This window comes from Mobula birostris, chromosome 20, assembly GCF_030028105.1.
Source record: "Mobula birostris isolate sMobBir1 chromosome 20, sMobBir1.hap1, whole genome shotgun sequence".
In the NCBI taxonomy this organism is placed as follows: domain Eukaryota; kingdom Metazoa; phylum Chordata; class Chondrichthyes; order Myliobatiformes; family Myliobatidae; genus Mobula; species Mobula birostris.
The window spans coordinates 39,959,550-39,981,701 of record NC_092389.1 but is presented as its reverse complement, the minus strand read 5'-3'; the positions used below and the strand labels follow the sequence as shown (position 1 = coordinate 39,981,701).

Below are 22,152 nucleotides of genomic sequence, written 5' to 3'. Positions count from 1 at the left end.
AGCCAGTACAAAAATAAACGAAAGAAACATGGTAAATAATGTCCAAATGGAGCTACTGTAATCTGCTGCCACACACGCACACAAATATACAAGCGTGCACACACACACAAACTTGATAGAACCAAGTTTTATTCAGGGAAGCAGCTCAAACTAACATCTACTGTCTTGTGCTACAAAAGCTTAACTCTAAGCCAGTCAAGGCCGTTTTGTTTCACTTCCTGCTGGAACCCGGTGGCGTTCTGACAAGCTGCAGCATCTCCTCTCACCAATTCTAGTCTCCTCCTACAATATGATCGTTGCTCCATGTCATGTGGCTAAAATGACGGGTTCGAGTAAAGTTTAGCTTCAACAAACAAAATCAATTTGCAAGGTGTCAAATTTCTATCAAAACAGCTTACTGACTGCCCCCTCCAACATTCAGCAAAGAATGAAGGTTCGTACCTGAATTAAATTATTTCCTAAAAAGGCAAAACCGCAGGCATACTCAACGAGTATGTACTCCATCGTTGTCAAGTTGTAGACCTGGAATGCAAAATCAAATGCAATTAGTGAACAATTCACATCCATCCTTCGGTTCAGAGACACCAGAGACTGCAACGTGGGGCAAAGCTGCATGAAATCAAGATTAAAGAGGCAAAATGTCAGGCAATGTTTCAGGTCAAGGTCTTGCATCCAGACTAAGAAGCCACCATACAGAAGAGAGACAGAGGCCGTGAGGTGATCAGTGGAACCAGACTAGGTGGGGACAGGTCAGTGAAACCAGATCAGGAGGAGGAAGAAGTGATTGTGTCAAGGCTGCAAGGTGGTCATTGGAAACAGATAAGGGGAAAAGCTTGGCAGGTAGATTTGGTATGCAGTAGAAAGGGGAAGGATAAAGATAGAGGCTGGAAGGTGACAGATGAAATCAGATAAGGGTGAGTTGGTGAGAACAGAAACAGGTAAGGGGGTGGATTAAATGTCTTGGTAATGAGAGGAATGGGTGAAAAAGGAACAAAAAGGAGAGAAAACCTGGGTGGGCAGGTGCGAGCGGGAAAGTAACACAGAGGGTGTGGGTTGAAAAATTCAACATTCAGACCAAAGGTATTAGCAAACCAGTTATGATATATACCGAAGGGACTAAGTCGAGTTCCCTTGGACAGTAAACGATGAAGGGACTAATACAGTTCCTTTGAAAGTTAACAATGAAGAGACTAAGTGCAGTTCCCATTGACAGTGAACAGTGAACGGACTAACTCCAGATCCCTCCGACATTGAACAGTGAAGGGACTAACTACAGATCCCTCCGACATTGAACAGTGAAGGGACTAACTACAGATCCCTTCGACATTGAACAGTGAAGGGACTACCTACAGATCCCTCCGACATTGAACAGTGAAGGGACTACCTACAGATCCCTCCGACAGTGAACAGTGAACGGACTAACTACAGATCCCTCCGACATTGAACAGTGAAGGGACTAACTACAGATCCCTCCGACATTGAACAGTGAAGGGACTAACTACAGATCCCTCCGACATTGAACAGTGAAGTGACTACCTACAGATCCCTCCGACATTGAACAGTGAAGGGACTAACTACAGATCCCTTCGACATTGAACAGTGAAGGGACTACCTACAGATCCCTCCGACATTGAACAGTGAAGGGACTACCTACAGATCCCTCCGACAGTGAACAGTGAACGGACTAACTACAGATCCCTCCGACATTGAACAGTGAAGGGACTAACTACAGATCCCTCCGACATTGAACAGTGAAGGGACTAACTACAGATCCCTCCGACATTGAACAGTGAAGTGACTACCTACAGATCCCTCCGACATTGAACAGTGAAGGGACTAACTACAGATCCCTCCGACATTGAACAGTGAAGGGACTAACTACAGATCCCTCCGACATTGAACAGTGAAGTGACTAACTACAGATCCCTCCGACATTGAACAGTGAAGGGACTAACTACAGATCCCTCCGACATTGAACAGTGAAGGGACTAACTACAGATCCCTCCGACATTGAACAGTGAAGGGACTAACTACAGATCCCTTCGACATTGAACAGTGAAGTGACTAACTACAGATCCCTTCGACAGTGCCAGTGAAGGGACGAGTACAGTTCCCTTCAACAATGAACAGTAAAGGGACTGATACAGTTCCCTTAGATAGTGAGCAGTGAAGGGACTAAGCACAGTTCCCTTCGACAGTGAACAGTGAACAGACGAATACAGTTCCCTTCGATTCTGAACAATGAAGGGACTAATACAGTTCCATTCGCTGGTGAACAGTGAAGGGACTGAGTACAGTTCCCTTCATCAGTGAACAGTGAAGGGACTAATACAGTTTTCTTCCACAGTGATCAGTGAAGGGACTAAGAGCACTTCTCTTCGACAGTGAACAGAGAAGGGACCAAGTACAGATCATTTCGACATTGAATACTGAATGGACGAAGTACAGTTCCCTTGGACAGTAAACAGTGAAGAGACTAATACAGTTCCCTTCGTCAGTGAACAGTGAAGGACTAAGTGGACTTCCCTTCTACAGTGAATAGTGAACGGAATTTCACAGTTCCCTTCGACAGTCAACAGTGAAGGGACTGAGTACATTTCCCTTCGTCAGTGAACAGTGAAGGGAATAATACAGTTCCCTTGGACAGTGAAGAGTGAAAGGACGAAGTACACTTTCCTTCAACAGCGAACAGTGAACGGACTAAGTACAGATCCCTTTGTCAGTGAACAGTGAAGAAATAAAAACTATGTACTCGATCTTCATGAAGATGGCATAGTGTGTTATCAAAATGTCAGTTAAAATAGATTACTGCACCCGGCTGGAAGTCTGAGAAGAGTTTATTCGTCACATATGTCGGGACGAATTGAGTTGAAATATAAATCAAATCAATATTGGGCGTGACCAACCAAAGTGCCCACTACAGATGATGCCTTTAAAACTGTGTCAGTTCTCTTAGATGCACTGTTGAGCATCTTTATAAGAAAATTGACTGATAATTTGTTCTAAGCATCTTGGAGAACTTGCTTGAGTTCTGCAGACTTTGCCTGTCTCCCTCGCTCCAGGTAATCCCGAACAGCCTTGATAATGTTGAGATCAGGGCTCTGTGGAGGCCATACCATCTGAAACCACATATAAAAAGCTAGGGTGCCTAAGATTTTTGCATAGTATTGTACTTGCATTAATTAGGGGTAGAAATGTACTTAATAAAGTGTGGTTTAATTGACTGTGGGTTAACTACACAGAAAGAATTGATGAAGGACTTAACCAAAGCTGCAGGGCTTTCAAAGAATTAAACTTTGTAGATGAAGGAGGAAGAAAGTCAGACCAAGAGAATACATGTGTACTGGTGTCTTAATGACTGGATGGGGATTAACTGTAGGAGTAAAGGTCAGTAACGTTATGGAGGTGAAAGCAACAATCTTACAGGGAAGACATGGAAGGTCAATTTGGGGTTATACAGATCACTGTAGTGCATTTCAGCCAGAGTGAGTCTCGAGTCTTTCTTATCCTCCTTTCTACAAGCCTGCACCTTTGTCTTTCCACTCCACGATTGATCAACTGATCACCTGCCTCCACCCACAGCTCCAAACTCTGGCCTTTCAAGTATCCAAAAGCAAGAACACACTCTCAATTCATAGCTTGCCTTCAATCTGAACTCCTCCTAACAAAAATAAATTCCTACAACAGAAATCTTTTCTCCCCTCCTCAGGTTGTTACACCCCATTTCTCTCAGTGCCCTCCCTTTTCAGTTCCATTCATTCTCCACTGAAATAAACACTTTTCCCTGGTCAATCTCAGTGATACTTTTAGGCACAGCCATCATGCTAAGTAATGGAGGAGTAATAGAGAAAGCTTGGAGACAGTGTGCGAGGGAGGACAGGCAGGTGATAGAGAACGGACGCACTCAGTTTGAGATGTGTCTATTTTCATGCAAGAAGCATTATGAGCAAAGCAGATGAGCTTAGAGTGTGGATCAGTATTTGGAGCTATGATGTGGTGGCCATTACAGAGACTTGGATGGTTCAGGGGCAGGAATGGTTACTTAAGAGCTCCAGGCTATAGATGTTTCAGAAAGGACAGGGAGAGAGGCAAAAGAGTTGGGGGCATGGCACTGATCAGAGATAGTGTCACGGCTGCAGAAAAGGAGGAAGTCACGGGGGGGATTGTCTACTGAGTCTCTGTGGGTGGAAGTTAAAAACAAGAAGGGGTCAATAACTGGGTGTTTTTTTATATAGACCACTCAATAGTAACAGGGATATCGAGGAGCAGATCGGGAGACAGATTCTGGAAAGGTGTAACAATAACAATGTTGTTATGGTGGGAGATTTTAATTTCTCAGATATTGATTGGCATCTCCCAAGAGCATGATGTTTAGCTGGGGTGGAGTTTGTTAGGTGTGTTCAGAAAGGTTTCCTGACACAATATGTACATAAGCCTACAAGAGCAGGGGCTGTACTTGATCTGGTACTCGGAAATGAACCTGGTCAGGTGTCAGGTCTCTCAGTGGGAGAGCATTTTGGAGAAGTGATCACAATTCTATCTCCTTTACCATAGTGTTGGAGAGGGAAAGGAACAGACAAGTTAGGAAAGCATTTAATTGGAGTAAGGGGAAATATGAAGCTATCAGGCAGGAACTTGGAAGCATAAATTGGAAAAAGATGTTCTCGGGGAAATGCACGGCAGAAATGTGGCAAATGTTCAGGGGATATTTGCGTGGTGTTCTGCATAGGTATGTTCCAGTGAAACAGGGAAAGGATGGTAGGATACAGGAACTGAGGTGTACAAAGGCTGCTGAGAATCTAGTCAAAAAGAAAAGAAAACCTTACGAAAGGTTCAAAATCCTAGTGCAGGGCTCTCAGTAATACTAGACGGACTGTTAACTGTTAATCGCTTATTACCAAACTGGCTTCTCTGAGGTGTTATATTAAAATGGCTTCTCGTACTGTTAACTGCTGAGCAAGAGGTTCTCTGTAACAGCAATGTTTGGCTTATAAAATGTGATAATGGAAACTGTATTCATTTGATAGCCAATGGAAGTCATGTTCTGTTATCTTGTATATGCGTGCTGAGTTGAGGAGTGCGGGCTTTTTCGGGAGGCGAGCAGAGAGGATGTACGTGTGAGGAACGGACGGCGGATACCGGACCTCGGGGATTCGGAGGGTGGCCGGAGTCTCGGAAGGACGTTGTGGAGCGAATCGGAGGCGTGAGCTCCAACGTATTAAAATATTATGTGCACAAGACTGATAAGTTACTTATATGGTGCCTTTTCTTGTAGTTGTTGCTAATAACCCAACACCAAAATTTGCTATAAAGTATAATTCTTTACTCGCACTTTGTATATTGTTTCATATTTGTGTCATGGCTGATCATTGGGCAACTCACACCTTATCCGCACCAAAGCAATTGCACTGTTTGGTGGGGTTGACGGCTATTCACCCCAGGCAACGGGAGTCAGTGGGGCAACAGCCATTACATTTGGGGGCTCGTCCCGCGGATTTGAATTCTGACAGGATAAGGGGTAAGTCACCCGGGTTAAATTAAAAGGGATGGACGCGGATAAGATCGAACTTTGGTGAGAGATCGAGGATGTCCCGTTTACTCCTGCCTGCGTATTAAGTGGGGTGAATATACGTACACCGGATGATGTGTTAATTTGATGTCTGAGTACAGTCAGGGCTATCAGTAAGGTTGAGATTGTAAACAGAAAGAAAACGGGGACTCAGCCTTTGTGCTGATACAGACGGATGCTGACGTCAAGGAATTGGGACTGCCCCAGTCTATCGGTGACGTAGGTGAGGCGGGGCCATGGGGTGTGCACACTGTCACAGAGGAAGGGTTTGAAGATACACCAGAGGAGTTGCCCGAAGCTAGGGGTGGAGATTTTAGAGAGCAGGTCCAATCGTTTTTGAGGGATGAAGGAAGGGAGTGGTCAGATTTGGAGAATGCAATTAGTTCTCATTCCCTATGGAAGGGGGAGGCTCAGAGTTGGCCTCAGTCATCAACTCTTTGGTGAACCGGGTGGTGGGTCTGCGACAGAAGTTAAGAATTTTCTCAGGGAGGACCCCCATTTTCGATGGGGAAGATGATTACGAGTCCTGGGTAGGACATACCTCTCAGTTGCTAGGTGAGTGACAGTGTTCTGAGGAGAAGCGGTAAAGATTGGGGGACAGTTTGAGAGGGGCGGCAGCTGAGGTGGTAAAAGGGGTGAGAAATAATCAGCCCCTGGCTTCTTGGAGGAAGTGTCTGGTCACCCTAGAGGAGGCGTTAGGGGTGACGGGAAGCCTGGTGGAGCTTTTAGTGGGGATTCAGAATCTGCGTCAGGAGAAAGGGGAAAAGCTTTCTGAGTATCTCCTCCAACTTGAGCATAGGATTAATTGCTTGAGGCGCCGGGGGGTCATTTCGGCCACTGAGGTGGATTGGATAAGGATCGACCAGGTAGTTAGGGGCATGCAGAAACATGATGTGATCGCTAAGAGCCTCGGGCAGTCTCGTAGAGCGTGTCCGCCCCCCACCCCATCTTCTGTTCAGTTGCTCCGAGAGGTCAGGGAAGAGGAGGACGAATTGGAAGCGGGAAAAGGCTCTGTTAACAAGGTACAGTCCTCGGTAGTAGCCCCTTGTGGGGAAATTACAGGGGCCAGCTCCACGCGGGAGACACAGAAGGGGGGTTGCAGCAGGTGGGGTCCCTCCGCAGGAGAGGACTAGCGGAGAAGGCCCCCCCCCCCCCAGAAGGGACGGACGGCACTGAGGCCAGGCAGAGGCCGGGGTCCCGCGAGGCGAGGCGTGCGCCAGAACTGCAGGGAAGAGGGGCACTTCAGGCTGCAATGTGAACGGCAGGAAGCCCCTCGTAGCGAGAGTCCCCGGGTGTCCCAGCAGGAAGGGGGGTCAGGAAGCTTAGAGGAGACTCAGTGAGGCAACGGACTGGAGTCTCTGGGAAAGTACATTCCCAACAATGTGCCGCGGGACCCTCGAGAGGAAAAAACCCTATCCCAGAAGGATTGGTGGGGCCCCGATCCAGTGTGTTGATACGGATCAAGGGATTAGATGCAAAAGCCATACTCGACACAGGATCGCAGGTCACATTACTGTACCGGTCGTTCTACAATCAGTATCTGGCGCATTTACCCCTGACACCTTTCAGTGCACTGGAGATTTGGGGCATCAGTGATGGTGATTACCCATACGATGGCTATTCGTCTGAGAAACTGGAGTTCCCGGAAGCTGAAGTGGGGGTGTCTGAGGCTCATGAGGCCCTGGTACTGGTGTGCCCGGACCCCGGTGAGACTGGGGAGTGTGTCAATTGTGGTGGGGACCAACACCCCTATTGTGCGGGGACTCCTGGGAGCCTGCAAGGAGAAGGCAGATGAAGACTTTTTGGAGACCCTGTCACTGCACCCAGTGTTCCGAGCTGCTTTTGAGGAAGCGTGGGGTCACCCTGGGCTAGACACGGCGTGTGCAAGAGGCACTGTGTAGTGTGCCCAGTCGAAGCTCAGGGTGGTGCGGCCGGGTGAAGTAGCGAGAGTGATGGGGATCCCTAGATTCCTGGGGGTGCCTGAGGGTGAAGCCCTTTTATTGGACACCCCGGAAGACCTCGAAGGAGAGTCGAAATTCACTGCTGGGGTGCTGGTGCGACCCGAGTTGCAGAAGCCCTCGGTGGTACAGGCACGCAGGCTGGTGGTGATCATCAGGAACACTACTGCACGGGAGGTCACCTTTAAGTGAGGAGTGCCTCTGGCACATTTGTTCCTGGTGACAGTGATGCATAGCGCCCCCGTGAGGCCAGTTGGGGAAGATCAGTTGGGAAAAAGGCCTAAGTTGACTGCTGAAGCTTTTAACTTTGGGGCATCACCTGTACCGGAGGGTTGGAAGCAGAGGCTGGTGGAGAAGATGTTGGCGATGACAGATGTTTTTCCCTTGATAAGTTTGATGTGGGTTGTTTCAGGAGCACTCACCACACCATACAGGTGACTGAGGATACTCCGTTTAGAGAATGATCACAGCGACTGGCCCCTGCAGATGTGGAAGACGTGCGGCAGCATTTGGGCAAGTTGGAGGACGCTGGGATCACCACGGAGTTCCGAAGTCCATATGCGTCTCCTATCATAGTGGCCCGGAAGAAGAGTGGGAAGGTACGTATGTGTGTGGACTATAGAACACTGAACAGGCACACGGTCCCAGATCAGTACACGGTCCCCCGGGTGGAAGATGCGCTGGCCTGTCTGAGTGGGGCAAAGTGGTTTAGTGTGCTGGATTTGAGGACTGGGTATTAACAGATCCCAATGAGTGAGGCCGATAAGAAGAAGACGGCCTTCATTTGCCCTTTGGGCTTTTTACCAGTTCAAACGGATGCCCCAGGGCATATCGGGGGCCACTGCCACCTTCCAGAGGGTCATGGAGAAGACAGTGGGGGATATGAACCTGCTCAATGTGCTGGTATATTTGGATGACCTCATAGTATTTGGATTCACCTTGGAAGAACACAAAGCGAGGCTAATGAAGGTGCTCAACCAGCTGAAGCAGGAAGGGTTGAAGCTTTCCCTGGACAAGCGCCAGTTCTGCCAGACATCTGTTAGCTACGTTGGACACACTGTCTCGCGGCATGGTGTAGCAACCAACCTGGCTAAGATCAAAGCAGTGACCGCCTGGCCGAAGCCCCAGACCGTGAGTGCTCTGCACTCATTCCTGGGGTTCTGTGGGTACTATCGGAGATTCGTGAAGGGGTATGCCAAGGTGAGTCATCCCTTGAACCAGCTTCTGTGTGGCTGCGCTGCCCTGGGACAGAGGGGGAAAGGGAAGAAAGGACGGGAGGTTGAAGAATATTTGAACCCGTCAGAGCCCTTCGGACAGAGATGGGATGACAAATGTGAAGCGGCTTTCTAGTCATTGAAGGAGATGCTGACTCAGGCGCCAGTGCTGGCTTTTGCAGACCCCCAACTGCCCTATGTGCTACACACTGACGCCAGTCATGAGGGATTAAGGGCCGTTCTATATCAGGATCAGGGCGCTGGCCTGAGGCCTGTAGCGTTTGTCAGCCGGAGTTTGTCACCTTCAGAGAGAAACTATCCCACTCATAAGTTGGAGTTCTTGGCGTTGAAATGGGCGGTAGTGAATAAGCTGAGTGACTATCTCTACGGGGCCAAGTTTGAGGTGCGGACAAACAACCCGCTCACTTACATCTTGACCTCGGCGAAACTGGATGCCACAGGACATCAGTGGCTGGCGTTTTGTCTTCATATGATTTCAGCCCGAAGTACCGGCCAGGGAGCCGGAATGTCGACGCAGATGCGCTGTCCCGACGGGGACATGAGGAGCCGGGGAAGGACGAGGAGTGGTAGAGTGTTCCTGCATCCGGGGTGAAGGCGATGTGCCACTTTGCTATCTGTGCCGGCTGAGGAGGAGGAGAGGCCAGATCGAGCAGTGGACTCATTGGGGGCATCCGATGACACTCTGCCCCTAGTGTACTGTGACATGACTGCTCTGAAGGCAACGCAGCTGCCAGGGTTAAGCCCTGAGGAAGTGGCCGCTGTGCAGCGAGATGACCCAGACATAGGCCCAGTCTGGCATGCCGTGGGAGAGGGGGATGTGACACGGACAGAAAAGGCTAAGCACGGTCCCGTGTCCCTGTTACTGAAAGAACAGCTTCGATTGAGGTTGAAGAACCAAATGTTATACCGGGTAACGTCACCCCCAGACCGACCTCGGTGTTGCCAGATGGTCCTGCCGGAGAGGTATCGGAAGAAGTCCCTCCATGATGACTCTGGACATTTGGGGGTGGAAAAGACCTATGGATTGCTCAAGGATCGGTTTTACTGGTCCCGAAAGAGGACGGAGGTTGAAGAGTACTGCAAGTCCTGCATTCGTCGCATACGATGGAAGACGCTGCCCAGGGAGGCTGCCCCTCTGTCCCACTTGCAGAGTGCTGGGCCTTTGGACCTGGTGTGTATGGATTTCCTGTCCAGAGAACCCGATGCCAGCAACACAGCAAATGTCTTGGTCATCACGGACCACTACACCAGGTATGCTCAAGCTTTTCCTACCAAGAATCAGAGGGCGACTACAGTGGCGAAAGTGCTATGGGAGAAGTATTTTGTGTATTATGGTCTTCCTCGGCGGATACATAGTGACCAGGGACAAGACTTTGAGAGCAAACTCATCTATAAGTTACTGGGCACGCTGGGGGTTGAGAAATCGAGGACCACACCCTATCATCTGCAGGGTGATCCCCAGCCGGAAAGGTTCAATCGGACACTACTAGACATGCTCGGGACTCTGGAGATCAGCAAAACGAATTGTTGGAGTCGACATATTGGGCATCTTGTTCACTGTTACAACTGTACACGCAATGAAGCTACTGGTTACTCGCCCTATTATCTTATGTTTGGGCGCGAGGCAAGGTTCTTTGACTTTTTTTCGGGACTGATGTGGGTGAGGTGTCACCGAAGCCTTACTTGAAGTATGTGTCTGATATGAGGCAAGAACTGAAAGGAGCTTACAAGTTGGCTGGGGAGGCTGCTGCCCGGCAGAATCAGGGAAATAAGAGGAGGTACGACCAGAAAGTAAAGTTCTCTCAACTCTGCCGGGAGACCGAGTCCTCATCAGGAATCTGGGATTACTGGGAAAACACAAACTGGCTGATGGCTGGGCTGCCACGCCCTATGTGCTGGAGAGTCAGATGACAAATCTGCCAGTTTTCCGGGTACAGCCTGAGAATGGAAAGGGGCCTGTCAAGATTCTCCATCGGAATCACCTGTTGCCCCTGGAGCAAGATGTGCAGGTAGAGCAGGAGCCTGAAGAGGCGGCTGCACTCAGTACCAGGACTCTGCGTCCTCGCAGGGTGGAGGACGTGCCTACCTCGGGAGACATGGGCCCGGGCCCAGCCCCTGTGAGGGATACTGATTCAGAAGATGATGACTGGGATGGTTGGTACATTCTGCCTTTCGTTGATGCTCCCGGGATGGGGTAAGAGACTCCTGGCCTTTCCCCCACTGGGTTAGAAGGGGCTAGTGAGGGGCAGTCTGTGGTGCCGCAGGGCGCTGGAGGAGAGGATGCAGGGCCTGAACCAGAGATAGAGGGTTCTGAGGTACAGAGGGGTTTGGGTGACCGCTCGGGGGACGGTTCGCCTCGTAGTTTCAAAGGGTCCCCTGTAGTGTCCGAGGTAAATGGGGTAGACGAGGGGGTACGTAGGCCTCAGAGGAGTCGGAAACCCCCAGAGAGGTTGGCCTACGTAGCACCCGGGGAACAAGGTGTGATCACTACTGTTTTGGGGAGTCAGATCATTGCTTTCTGCACGTGGATTGGGCTGTGTGTTCTGCAGAAAGGGATGGCGAATTATCTGAACATCATGAGGGCATGACTTATTTCAGTGGGGGGAGAGTGTAGGGCTCTCAGTAAAACTGTTAACTGTTAATCGCTTATTACCAAACTGGCTTCTCTGAGGCGTTATATTAAAATGGCTTCTCCTAGCAAGAGCAACTGCTGAGCAAGAGGTTCTCTGTAACAGCAATGTTTGGCTTATAAAATGTGATAATGGAAACTATATTCATTTGATAGCCAATGGAAGTCATGTTCTGTTATCTTGTATATGTGTGCTGAGTTGAGGAGCACGGGCTTTTTCGGGAGGCGAGCACAGAGGGCGGACGTGTGAGGAACAGACGGCAGTTCCAGTGCGGCGGATACCGGACCTCGGGGGTTCGGAGGGTGGCCGGAGTCTCAGAAGGACGTTGTGGATGGAATCGGAGGAATGAGCTCCAACGTATTAAAATATTATGTGCACAAGCCTGATAAGTTACTTATATGGCGCCTTTTCTTTTAGTTGTTGCTACTAACCTGTCACCAAAATTTGCTATAAAGTATATGTAAGGGGGTATCGACTTTTATGTTACTGCGGAGGCTAATTAAAATGGCGTCTTTGTTATGTTAATGTGGGGAATGCGGCTTTGTTGTGTTAAACGCTGAGAAAGTTTGCGCTAGCAGCTTGTTTTGGTTTAGAGGGTAATAAGAGGGTGATATTAACCAATTGGGATAGTTGTTATGGTTTTGGTGTATTTGAAGATACTGTCTGTGCGGGGTTTTGGGGCAGAAGGCGGGAGAGCGAGACAGAGGATGGATGATGTGCTGTGATGTCCGCTAACGGGGTCGGACCCCAAGGAGGGTATTCGGCGAGGAGACGGAGACGGACCCGCGTGGAGCGCCTGGTTGACCACCGTTGTTGGTCCCAGGCGGCCGGTCGAGGTGGTCCGAGGGGGTAGCAGGGTGAAGAAGAAGGTCCTTGAGCTCCAACGGTTTTGTGCACGAAGAGATTGAACTTTGATAAGTATGGCGCCTTTTATTTTCCTTTTATATTTTATTCTCTCTTAATTATATAGGTCCAGTAATATCTATAAACTGTAAATCATTTAATTGTATCTGGTGTATTGTCTGTTATTTGGGCGGGGTGGGGTACATCACACAGCATCCAACAAACTATTACCCAGTTTGGCGGGGCCGAGGCTGTTTCCCTAGACGACAGCGAGCTGAGCAACCCTGAGGGTGGCCAGGGGGGCTACATATAATTCTTTACTTGCACTTTGTATATTGTTTCATATTTGTGTCATGACTGATCACTGGGCGACTCACACCTTATCCGCACCAAGGCATTTGCACTGTTTGGCAGGGTCGACGGCTATTCACCCCAGGCAACGGGAGTCAGTGGGGCAACAGCCATTACACTAGGTAATGATAAAGATCTAGAAGATTATAAGGCTAGTAGGAAGGAGTTTAAGAATGAATTTAGGAGAGCCAGAAGAGGCCATGAGAGGAGAGCAGGATTAAGGAAAACCCCAAGGCATTCTACAAGTATGTGAAAAGCAAGAGGGTAAGACATGAGAGAATAGGACCAAACAAGTGTGACAGTTGAAAAGTGTGTATGGAACTGGAGGAAATAGCAGAGATACTTAATGAATATTTTGCTTCAGTATTCACTATGGAAAAGGATCTTGGAAAAGGACTGTAGGAATGACTTACAGCAGTTTTAAAAGCTTGAGCATGTAGACATTAAGAAGGAGGATGTGCTGGAGCTTTTGGAAAGCATCAAGTTGGATAAGTCACTGGGACCGGATGAGATGTACCCCAGGCTACTGTGGGAGGCGAGGGAGGAGACTGCTGAGCCTCTGGCGATGATCTTTGCATCATCAATGGGGATGGGAGAGTTGTGGATGTTGTTCCCTTATTCAAGAAAGGGAGTAGAGATAGCCCAGGAAATTATAGACCAGGGAGTCTTACTTCAGTGGTTGGTAAATTGATGGAAAGATCTGAAGAGGCAGGATTGATAAACATTTGGAGAGGCATAATATGATTAGGAATAGCCAGCATGGCTTTGTCAAAGGCAGGTCGTGCCTCATAAGCCTGATTGAATTTTTTGAGGATCTGACTAAACACATTGATAAAGGTAGAGCCGTAGATGTAGTGTATGTACGGGGTCTTTTTTTTTGTATGTTAAATTTAAAATGGCTTCTTTGTTATGTTAATCTTGTAAATTGCTGCGTATGTGGATTAAATTCTTTGTTATGTTAAATGCTGAGACAGTCTCTAGCTAGACAGTTGCTTGGGTTAATACAGATAGCAGGGTGCTATTAGCCAATGGGTGTTCATGTATCGTTTTTTTTTCAGATGATAATGCTGGTTCATATGACTGGAAACGGGGGATTTTGCAGGGAGTCGGAGGAGAGACGGGGAGGAAGGGGGAGAGACGGGGAGGACGGGGGAGAGACGGGGAGGACGGGGGAGAGACGGGGGGTCGGAGGAGAGACGGGGGGTCGGAGGAGAGAAGGGGAGCCGGAGGAGAGACGGGGAGGACGGAGGAGAGACGGGGGGTCGGAGGAGAGAAGGGGAGCCGGAGGAGAGACGGGGAGGACGGAGGAGAGACGGGGAGTCGGAGGAGAGACAAGGAGTCAGAGGAGAGACTGGGAGGACGGTGGAGAGACGGGGAGGACGGAGAAGAGGCAGGAAGTCGGAGGAGAGACAGGGAGTCGGAGGAGGACGGTGGACGGGGTTTTTGGGGGGGAGTCAGAGGAGAGACGGGGGGTCGGAGGAGAGATGGGGGGGTCGGAGGAGAGACGGGGGGGTCGGAGGAGAGACGAGGAGGACGGAGGAGAGACGGGGAGTCAGAGGAGAGACGGGGAGTCAGAGGAGAGACGGGGAGTCAGAGGAGAGACGGGGAGTCAGAGGAGAGACGGGGAGTCAGAGGAGAGACGGGGAGGACAGTGGAGAGACGGGGAGGACGGAGAAGAGACAGGAAGTCGGAGGAGAGACAGGGAGTCGGAGGAGGACGGTGGACGGGGTTTTTGGGGGGGGGAGTCAGAGGAGAGACGGGGAGGACGGGGGAGAGATGGGGGAGAGACGGGGAGAGACGAGGAGGACGGCGGACGTGTGGAAAGGCTCCGGTCAATCACTCCGGGTGGTCCCGAGCCGCGAGTCGACAGGATTCAGGTGGTCGTCAGGAATTTTTGAGCTCCAACGGTAGCGCGCGAAGAACTTGGACTTTGATAAGTCTGGTGCCTTTTTTTTCCCCCATTACTTCCTTTTCTGTATCGAATTTATATTAATTTCATAGACTTAGTAATATCTATGAGTGACTACTGTACTAACGTATTGTGAGTGCTGGCTGATGATTGATGTTTGCAATTGATTTGGGTGGCAGTGGTGCAGCAACCGACCCAGCGGGAAGCATCCAGGCCAGCACCAGGCGGGATTTCCCCTAGACATAGACCAGCCAATATAACTGAGCGTTACATGTATATGGATTTCAGCAAGGCATTTGATAAGGCACCCCATGCAAGACTTATTGAGAAAGTAAGTAGGCATGTGATCCAAGGGGAAATTGCTTTGTGTATCCAGAACTGGCTTTCCCACAGAAGGCAAAGAGTGGTTCTAGATGGGTCAAATTCTGCATGGAGGTCGGTGACCAGTGATGCGCCTCAGGGATCTGTTCTGGGACCCCTACTCTTTGTGATTTTTATAAATGACCTGGATGAGGAAGTGGAGGGATGGGTTAGTAAATTTGCTGATGACACAGAGGTTGGGGGTGTTGTGGATAGTGTGGAGGGCTGTCAGAAGTTACAACAGAACATTGATAGGATGCAAAACTGGGCTGAGAAGTGGCAGATGGAGTTCAACCCAGAGAAGTGTGAGGTGGTTCATTTTGGTAAGTCAAATATGATGGCAGAATGAGGTATTAACGGTAAGACTCTTGGCAGTGTGGAGGATCAGAGGGATCTTGGGGTCCGAGTCCATAGGGCACTCAAAGCTGCTGTGTAGGTTGACTCTGTGGTTAAGAAGGCATACGGTGCATTGGCCTTCATCAACTCTGAGATTGAGTTTTAGAGCCAAGAAGTAATGTTGCAGCTATATCGGACCCTGGTCAGACTCCGCGTGGAGTACTGTATTCAATTCTGGTCGCCTCACTACAGGAAGGATGTGGAAACCATAGAAAGGGTGCAGAGGAGATTTACAAGAATGTTGCCTGGATTGGGAAGCATGCCTTATGAGAATAGGTTGAGTGAATTCGGCCTTTTCTCCTTGAAGCGATGGAGGATGAGAGTTGACCTGATAGAGGTGTGTAAGATGATGAGAGGCATTGATCATGTGGATAGTCAGAGGCTTTCTCCCAGGGCTGAAATGACAAGCACAAGAGGGCACAGTTTTAAGTTGCTTGGAAATAGATACAGAGGAGATGTCAGGGGTAGGTTTTTTATGCAGAGAGTGGTGAGTGCGTGGAATGGGCTGCCGGCGACAGTGGTGAAGGCAGATACAATAGGGTCTTTTAAGAGACTCCTGGACAAGTACATGGAGCTCAGAAAAATAGAGGGCTACGGGTAACCGTAGGTAATTTCTAAGTAAGTACACATTTGGCACAGCTTTGTGGGCCGAGGGGCCTGCAATGTGTTGTAGGTTTTCTATGTTTCTAATAGCCCAAGAACAACTGATCCCAATAAAACAGTAATAAATTTTTTAAGACATTGGTGTATACTTTTATAATTCCAGAGAATTTCATGGGAAGAAACAGATCAGATAGCTTTAGCCTGTTTTTTTTTACCGCAAAAGATTTCGCCTTCTTTGCAACTATCTGAAGCATGTCACCCACTTGACACTAAGAATTAAAGGATTCTTTTCTGTAATGACAGTCTAGTCTGAAAGTTCCACTTCAGATATAAAATACACAAAATCCACAAAATGAAACAGCCAATTTCAGCTCCGTAAATATTAATAAAAAAGGCAAATGCCATGGAAGATTGAAATGTAATATCCTTATGCCAAAATTAACATTATGTAAGAGACAAAGAAGCTATGTAAAGTTCTGTAAGTGCACACTGGAACCTATACCAAGAAAGAAAAAATATCTTTGGTGCCTACATGGAAGCAATGAAGTTGCAATACAAGGAGGCGTAACTAAAGTGAAGTATAGGGGAAATAAGACCATAAAACATAGGAGCAGAATCAGGTCATCTGGCCCATCCAGTCTGCTCCACCATTCACTCATGGTTGATACTCCTCAACCCCAGTTTCCGGCCTTCTCCCCGTAATCTCCAATCAAGAACCTATTAATCTCTGCTTTAAATACACCCAACGACCTGGCCTCCACAGCTGCACGTGGCAACAAATTCCAAAAATTTCTCCATATCTCTGTTTAGAAAGGGCGCCCCTCTATCCTGACGCTGTACCCTCTTGTCCTAGACTCCCCCACCATGGGAAACCTCCTAGACTCCCCCACCATGGGAAACATCCTTACCACATCTACTCCGTCTAGGCCTTTCAACATTCAAAGGGCTTCAATGAGATCCCCCGCTTATCCTTCTGAATTCCAGAGAGTACAGACCCAGAGCCCTCAAACGTTCCTCGTATGATAACCCTTTTGTCCTTGTGAATCATCCTTGTGAACCTCCTCTGGACCCTCTCCAATGCCAGCACATCTTTTCTAAGATGAGGGGCCCAAAACTGTTCACAATATTCAAGGTGAGGCCTCACCAGTGCCTTATAAAGACTCAGCATCACATCCCTGCTCTTTTATTATAAACCTCTTGAAATGAATGCTAACATGTCATTTGCCTTCCTCACCACCAACTCGACCTGCAGGTTAACCTTTAGGGTGTTCTGCACAAAGACTGCCAAGTCCCTTTGTATCTCAGATTTTTGGATTTTCTCCCCGTTTCAAAAATAGACTGCACATTTATTTCTACTACCAAAGTGCATTTTCCAACATTGTATTTCATTTGCCACTTTCTTGCCCATTTTCCTAATCTGTCCAAGTCCTTCTGCATCCTATCTGTTTCTTCAACACAACCTGCCCCTCCACCAATCTTCATATCATCTGCAAACTTGGCAACAAAGCCATCTATTCCATCATCTAAATCATTTATATAGAGCATAAAAAGAAGTGGTCCCAACACAGACCCCTGCCAGATTTAAGTTTTTCTTTTACACAAAGAATGGTAAGTGGGTGGAACACCATGCCAGGGGTGGTGGTAGAGGCATTTAGGCACATTTAAGAAGCTCTTCGCCAAGCACATGGATGATAGAAACATCAAGAGCTATGGCAGGGAAAAGGGTTAGATTGATCTTATGGTAGATTAAAAGGTTGGCAGAGCTTTATGGGCTGAAGGGCCTGTACTGTTCAATGTTCTATAGAACAAAAAGTAGAATACCTCAAAAGATTTGCTACTTTGTCGCACAATATAAAATGTCTTGTTTGCCTTGTTAATCCCTAGAATTCATATCGAGCAACACTGTAGATTTATTCATTGAAAAAGTCACAATGAAGCTTTTCAGATTTCCTACAAGTCTTGTTACTTGCCTTGGGTTAGTAAGCTTCACTTAGGGAAGCAATTTACAGACTGATAGTGAATGATTTCCAATGACTCATGAGCTTATCTTTAATCATTTTTAAATGCATATTACTGATAGAAAATGTTTCAAATAATGAACTTTTTTTAACCAATGAATAAGATAAAGATTGACCTGAAAGTGGGCATTGACTAAATAACTTAAAACATCATGAGATATCCTTTAATTTTCTGACAGTGAAACTTACCTTTTTTTCTTTTATTAATTTAAGGGCATGCAAATAGTTTTCCTGAGCATTTCTAAAATTAGATGCCATCAATGCCTCAGAAGCTTCTTTCAATTTGCATCTCAGCAAACTCTCTTCCACCTGCAACACAAAGAAACACATCGGTACTGTGAACTGATCTGGCCTAAGAAAGAGATTATTCACAGGACATTTCTGTTTAACATTATTATTAACAGCACAGAAGGAATGATTCAAATAAAAAAGCTTAATGTCAAATACAAAGTCAGTTTGAAAGCTCAAGCATTTTGAAAAATAAACACAAAATGTAAAAATTTAAAGAATAAGCTTATATTTTATACAAGGAGCATTTTTTAACAAATTCCCAATGTTACAATATTTTTTTCTCTCATTGCTGCATTATCAAAACTTAACAAGAAGTGGAGTGTCGTATTACATACCGGCGCTAAAAAAGCCAGTGATATGTTGGTAACCTTTAAAAAAATGCAACCATGAAAACAATTGAAACTCAAGCAATTTTCTATGCAACACCAGATCAAATTCAAATTTGATTTTATACACAAGGGAATGGCTAACATAAGGAGGCATAATTTTCGGATGATTGGAGGAAAGTATGGGTGGGGAATGTCAGAGGTAGTTTTTTTAATGCAGAGAATGGTAAGTGCATGGGTGGTAGAGGCAGATACATTCGGGACATATAACAAACACTTTGACAAACATGTGGATGAAAGAAAAATGAGGCAGTATGTTGGAGGGAAGGGTTAGATTGACCTGAGAGTAGGTTGAAAGATCAGCATGATTTTGTGGGCGAAAGTCCTGCATAGTTCTATGTTCTATGAACCTTTGCACGATAATTTGAGGCATTTAAGATAATCTTGTAAGCAATCAAAAACAGAAGTTTGACTGTCCTGTTCAATGAAGATGACAAAAGGGCTTTTGAGGATTTCCTAGACATTCCACTATAAAAATTATAATCAATAGCTCCCAGTTGTATTTGAAGAGATTGTAAATCGTCAGTAAAACTCTCAAACCCATGATTACTCAGATAATTTAGTCTACTTTTATATGCAATGACTGGTAAACAACTCTTCCTTGGAAAATAAAAAATATAACATTTCTGTATTTACTTGTTTAGAAATACAGTTTGAAATAGGCCCTTCAGGCCATGCCACCAGCAACCCTAGCCTAATTAAGACAATTTACAATGACCAGTTAACTGAATAAACGGGGAGAACAACCAGACTCCTTACGGAGACACTGGGGACTAAACTTTGATCTCCGATGCCCCGAGCTGTAATAGTGTCCTACTATCTGCTACGCTAGCTGCTACTGATTTCAGAAAAGACTGAAACAAGCAGTTTTTAGTTAATTACAACCTCTTTTTCAAGAATCTGAAGTGGGGAAATCAGGTGAGGCACTCATCAAGGACAGGTTGTGTGATCTTAGGAACATTGGTCTTTTGGTAAATTAGCAAAACAAGATTGGTTACTATCCATCAAATTCCCAACAAGATGACAAACAAAATTAGTTCCCAACTTGGAATGATCATCACATATTTGAATCCAAACATGACAAGGAAGATGTGACCTACTCACATCTAATCAGAAGACTAAACAATCCACTGCAATAGTTTGGGTCGAGCAAAAGTCAAACATCCTGCAATTCTAAACAATTCATCGTACCAGAAAGTCTGAGATGTATTCATTTAGGCTGACAAAATGATAGAATTTAAGCTTTTCAGCTTTGTTTTGGTTAAACTATCGCTTGCACTTATTTGCCACAGACTGTGGGAAAACAATAGAGTAGAGGAGGCCGAGGATAGACATGTCAGAATGGGAATGGGATGTGGAATTAAAATGTGTGGCCACTGGGAAGATGAAGCCACACTCAGGTTGGAGGAACAACACCTTATATTCCGTCTGGGTAGCCTCCAACCTGATGGCATGAACATTGACTTCTCTAACTTCCGCTAATGCCCCACCTCCTCCTCGTAGCCCATCTGTTACTTATTTTTATACACACATTCTTTCTCTCACTCTCCTTTTTCTCCCTCTGTCCCTCTGAATATACCCCTTGCCCATCCTCTGGGTCCCCCCCCTTGTCTTTCTCCCCGGACCTCCTGTCCCATGATCCTCTCATATCCCTTTTGCCTATCACCTGTCCAGCTCTTGGCTCCATCCCTTCCCCTCCTGTCTTCTCCTATCACTTTGGAGCTCCCCCTCCCCCTCCAACTTTCAAATCCCTTACTCACTCTTCCTTCAGTTAGTCCTGACGAAGGGTCTCGGCCTGAAACGTCGACTTCCTAGAGATGCTGCCTGGCCTGCTGCACTCACCAGCAACTTTTATGTGTGTTGCTTGAATCTCCAGCATCTGCAGAATTCCTGTTGTTTGCGTATTTACAATACTTTTCGATCAACTATCACATTTGTGATAGCACAGGAAGCAATGATTCAGCCCACCGAGTCCATGCTGGTCAGAATGGACTTTTGGGTAATCCCATTTCTGATGTTCAAAGTGGTGAGGGTTCCTGCCTCCACCTCTCACTCAGAGAAGTTACAAAACCATCCCTTGCAGCCCACAACTTCCACTCAGTAAGCTCTGAGGCTTGGGCTTCGATCCTGGACAGCACAGTGAGTGTGGGCAACATATTTTCCTCCATTAACTTCCAGAATCTATAGCTCCCTCATCAGGCCTTGTTGGATGTGCAATTGAAGCTGCTGTCTCTTTGCTAGGCTGCCTGGATGTTCACTGTGGTAGCAAGCTCAACAGCCAGCAATCTTGCTGAGTTTGCCACCACAGAGAAATCAAAAAAATTGGTATTTCCTTTTGTTACAGTGGGTTTCCTTATCTTTTTATATTTTGTACCATTTGGCAGAAATTCTGGTACTTGTGAGAGAATGGATACCATAAGCGGTGTACAGACAGTCAAAAATAATGGCTCACATTCATTTCAAAGCCAGTTAGGGATGGGTAACTAGTGGCGAGTGTCTAATTGGATACAAGTTCAATAGTTGTATTAGTAATTAATTCTATAGTAATTCAATACTAATTATTTCTAAGATAAAGTACAGCTTGGCTTTCACAATTACCATTAGGCATTCTAGTTTTTGGAAATACTGTCAACGATAATTTAATGAAATACTTTAAATCCCGATATCCCACAACATTGCTAATGATCTGTCAATTTTTAGAGTTTATTAAAAAGAAATTCTACCTCTGAGATTATTCCAGCTGCCTCAGCTTTAATTTATGACAATGGAGTTTAAAATGAGCTACTCCTTCAACTCTACTCACTTCCTCGAAATCAAAAGTCATGACTTGCAATGTCCTTCACTGTGTGACGCGTCTCTTAGCCCTTTTCGGGCCCTCTCTGGCAAGTGTTTCGGTGTTGGACATTGCCACAGAGCTCAATCTAATCGGCAGTGTGAAGTTCTTCTTGAGAATGTGTGGTTCTCCCACACTGTAATGGTGATCAGCTTAATTTATCCACTGTAAAATGGGTGTAGGTGGGTGGCAGAACAGATGGGAATGTGGGATGATAGCTGGAAGAATGCCATGGCTCTGTGAGCTGGCATAAGGGTGGAACAATATTAAGTAGACATTGAATTTGAAGTGATGCCAATCATCTTCGCCTTCATTAAAGGGAAGTTTTATATTCTTACATATCAAAATTTAAAGTAATAATCGCATGGCATTAACTTTCCAGAAACTATACTCTCCTTCTTAAATATTCCATCTTTTAGCTTAATGTTTATTTTTTTTATATTGGTTGTTTATCAATGGATTATTTTTCCAATGATATTGAAAGGACAAAATGATATCTGATCACATTCTCATAGGGAAAAACAGAGGGAGCAGAGATACTTGCTCTTTGATAAAGCATAGATAAACCAGAGTTGAAAACTGAGTTTGTTGGAGTGAAGAAATGAAAAACAATTCACCTTGGTCTCCAAGTCATATGACCCATGTCTGACTCTTCTCTTTCTAGATTTCTGTCTTAGTATCGGGAGATGGTTATCTGTATAAGCCACAGACCAGGGATTCCCAACTTTTTTTAATGCCATGGACCTCTACCATTAACTGAGGGGTCTGTG

The 22,152-nt window shown here is 46.5% G+C and overlaps 1 protein-coding gene across 2 annotated transcripts in view; it reads right to left on the bottom strand.

Annotated features, from left to right (window-relative positions):
• Positions 1-22,152, bottom strand: part of LOC140185149 (uncharacterized) — a 252,545-nt gene that overhangs the window by 155,875 nt on the left and 74,518 nt on the right. For both annotated transcript variants that reach the window (XM_072238527.1, XM_072238528.1), the window contains 2 exons: positions 18,062-18,181; positions 442-522 (listed from right to left, as the gene is read on the bottom strand). In XM_072238527.1, the coding sequence (XP_072094628.1) occupies positions 442-522; positions 18,062-18,181 (201 nt within the window). The remainder of the gene's footprint in view (positions 1-441; positions 523-18,061; positions 18,182-22,152) is intronic.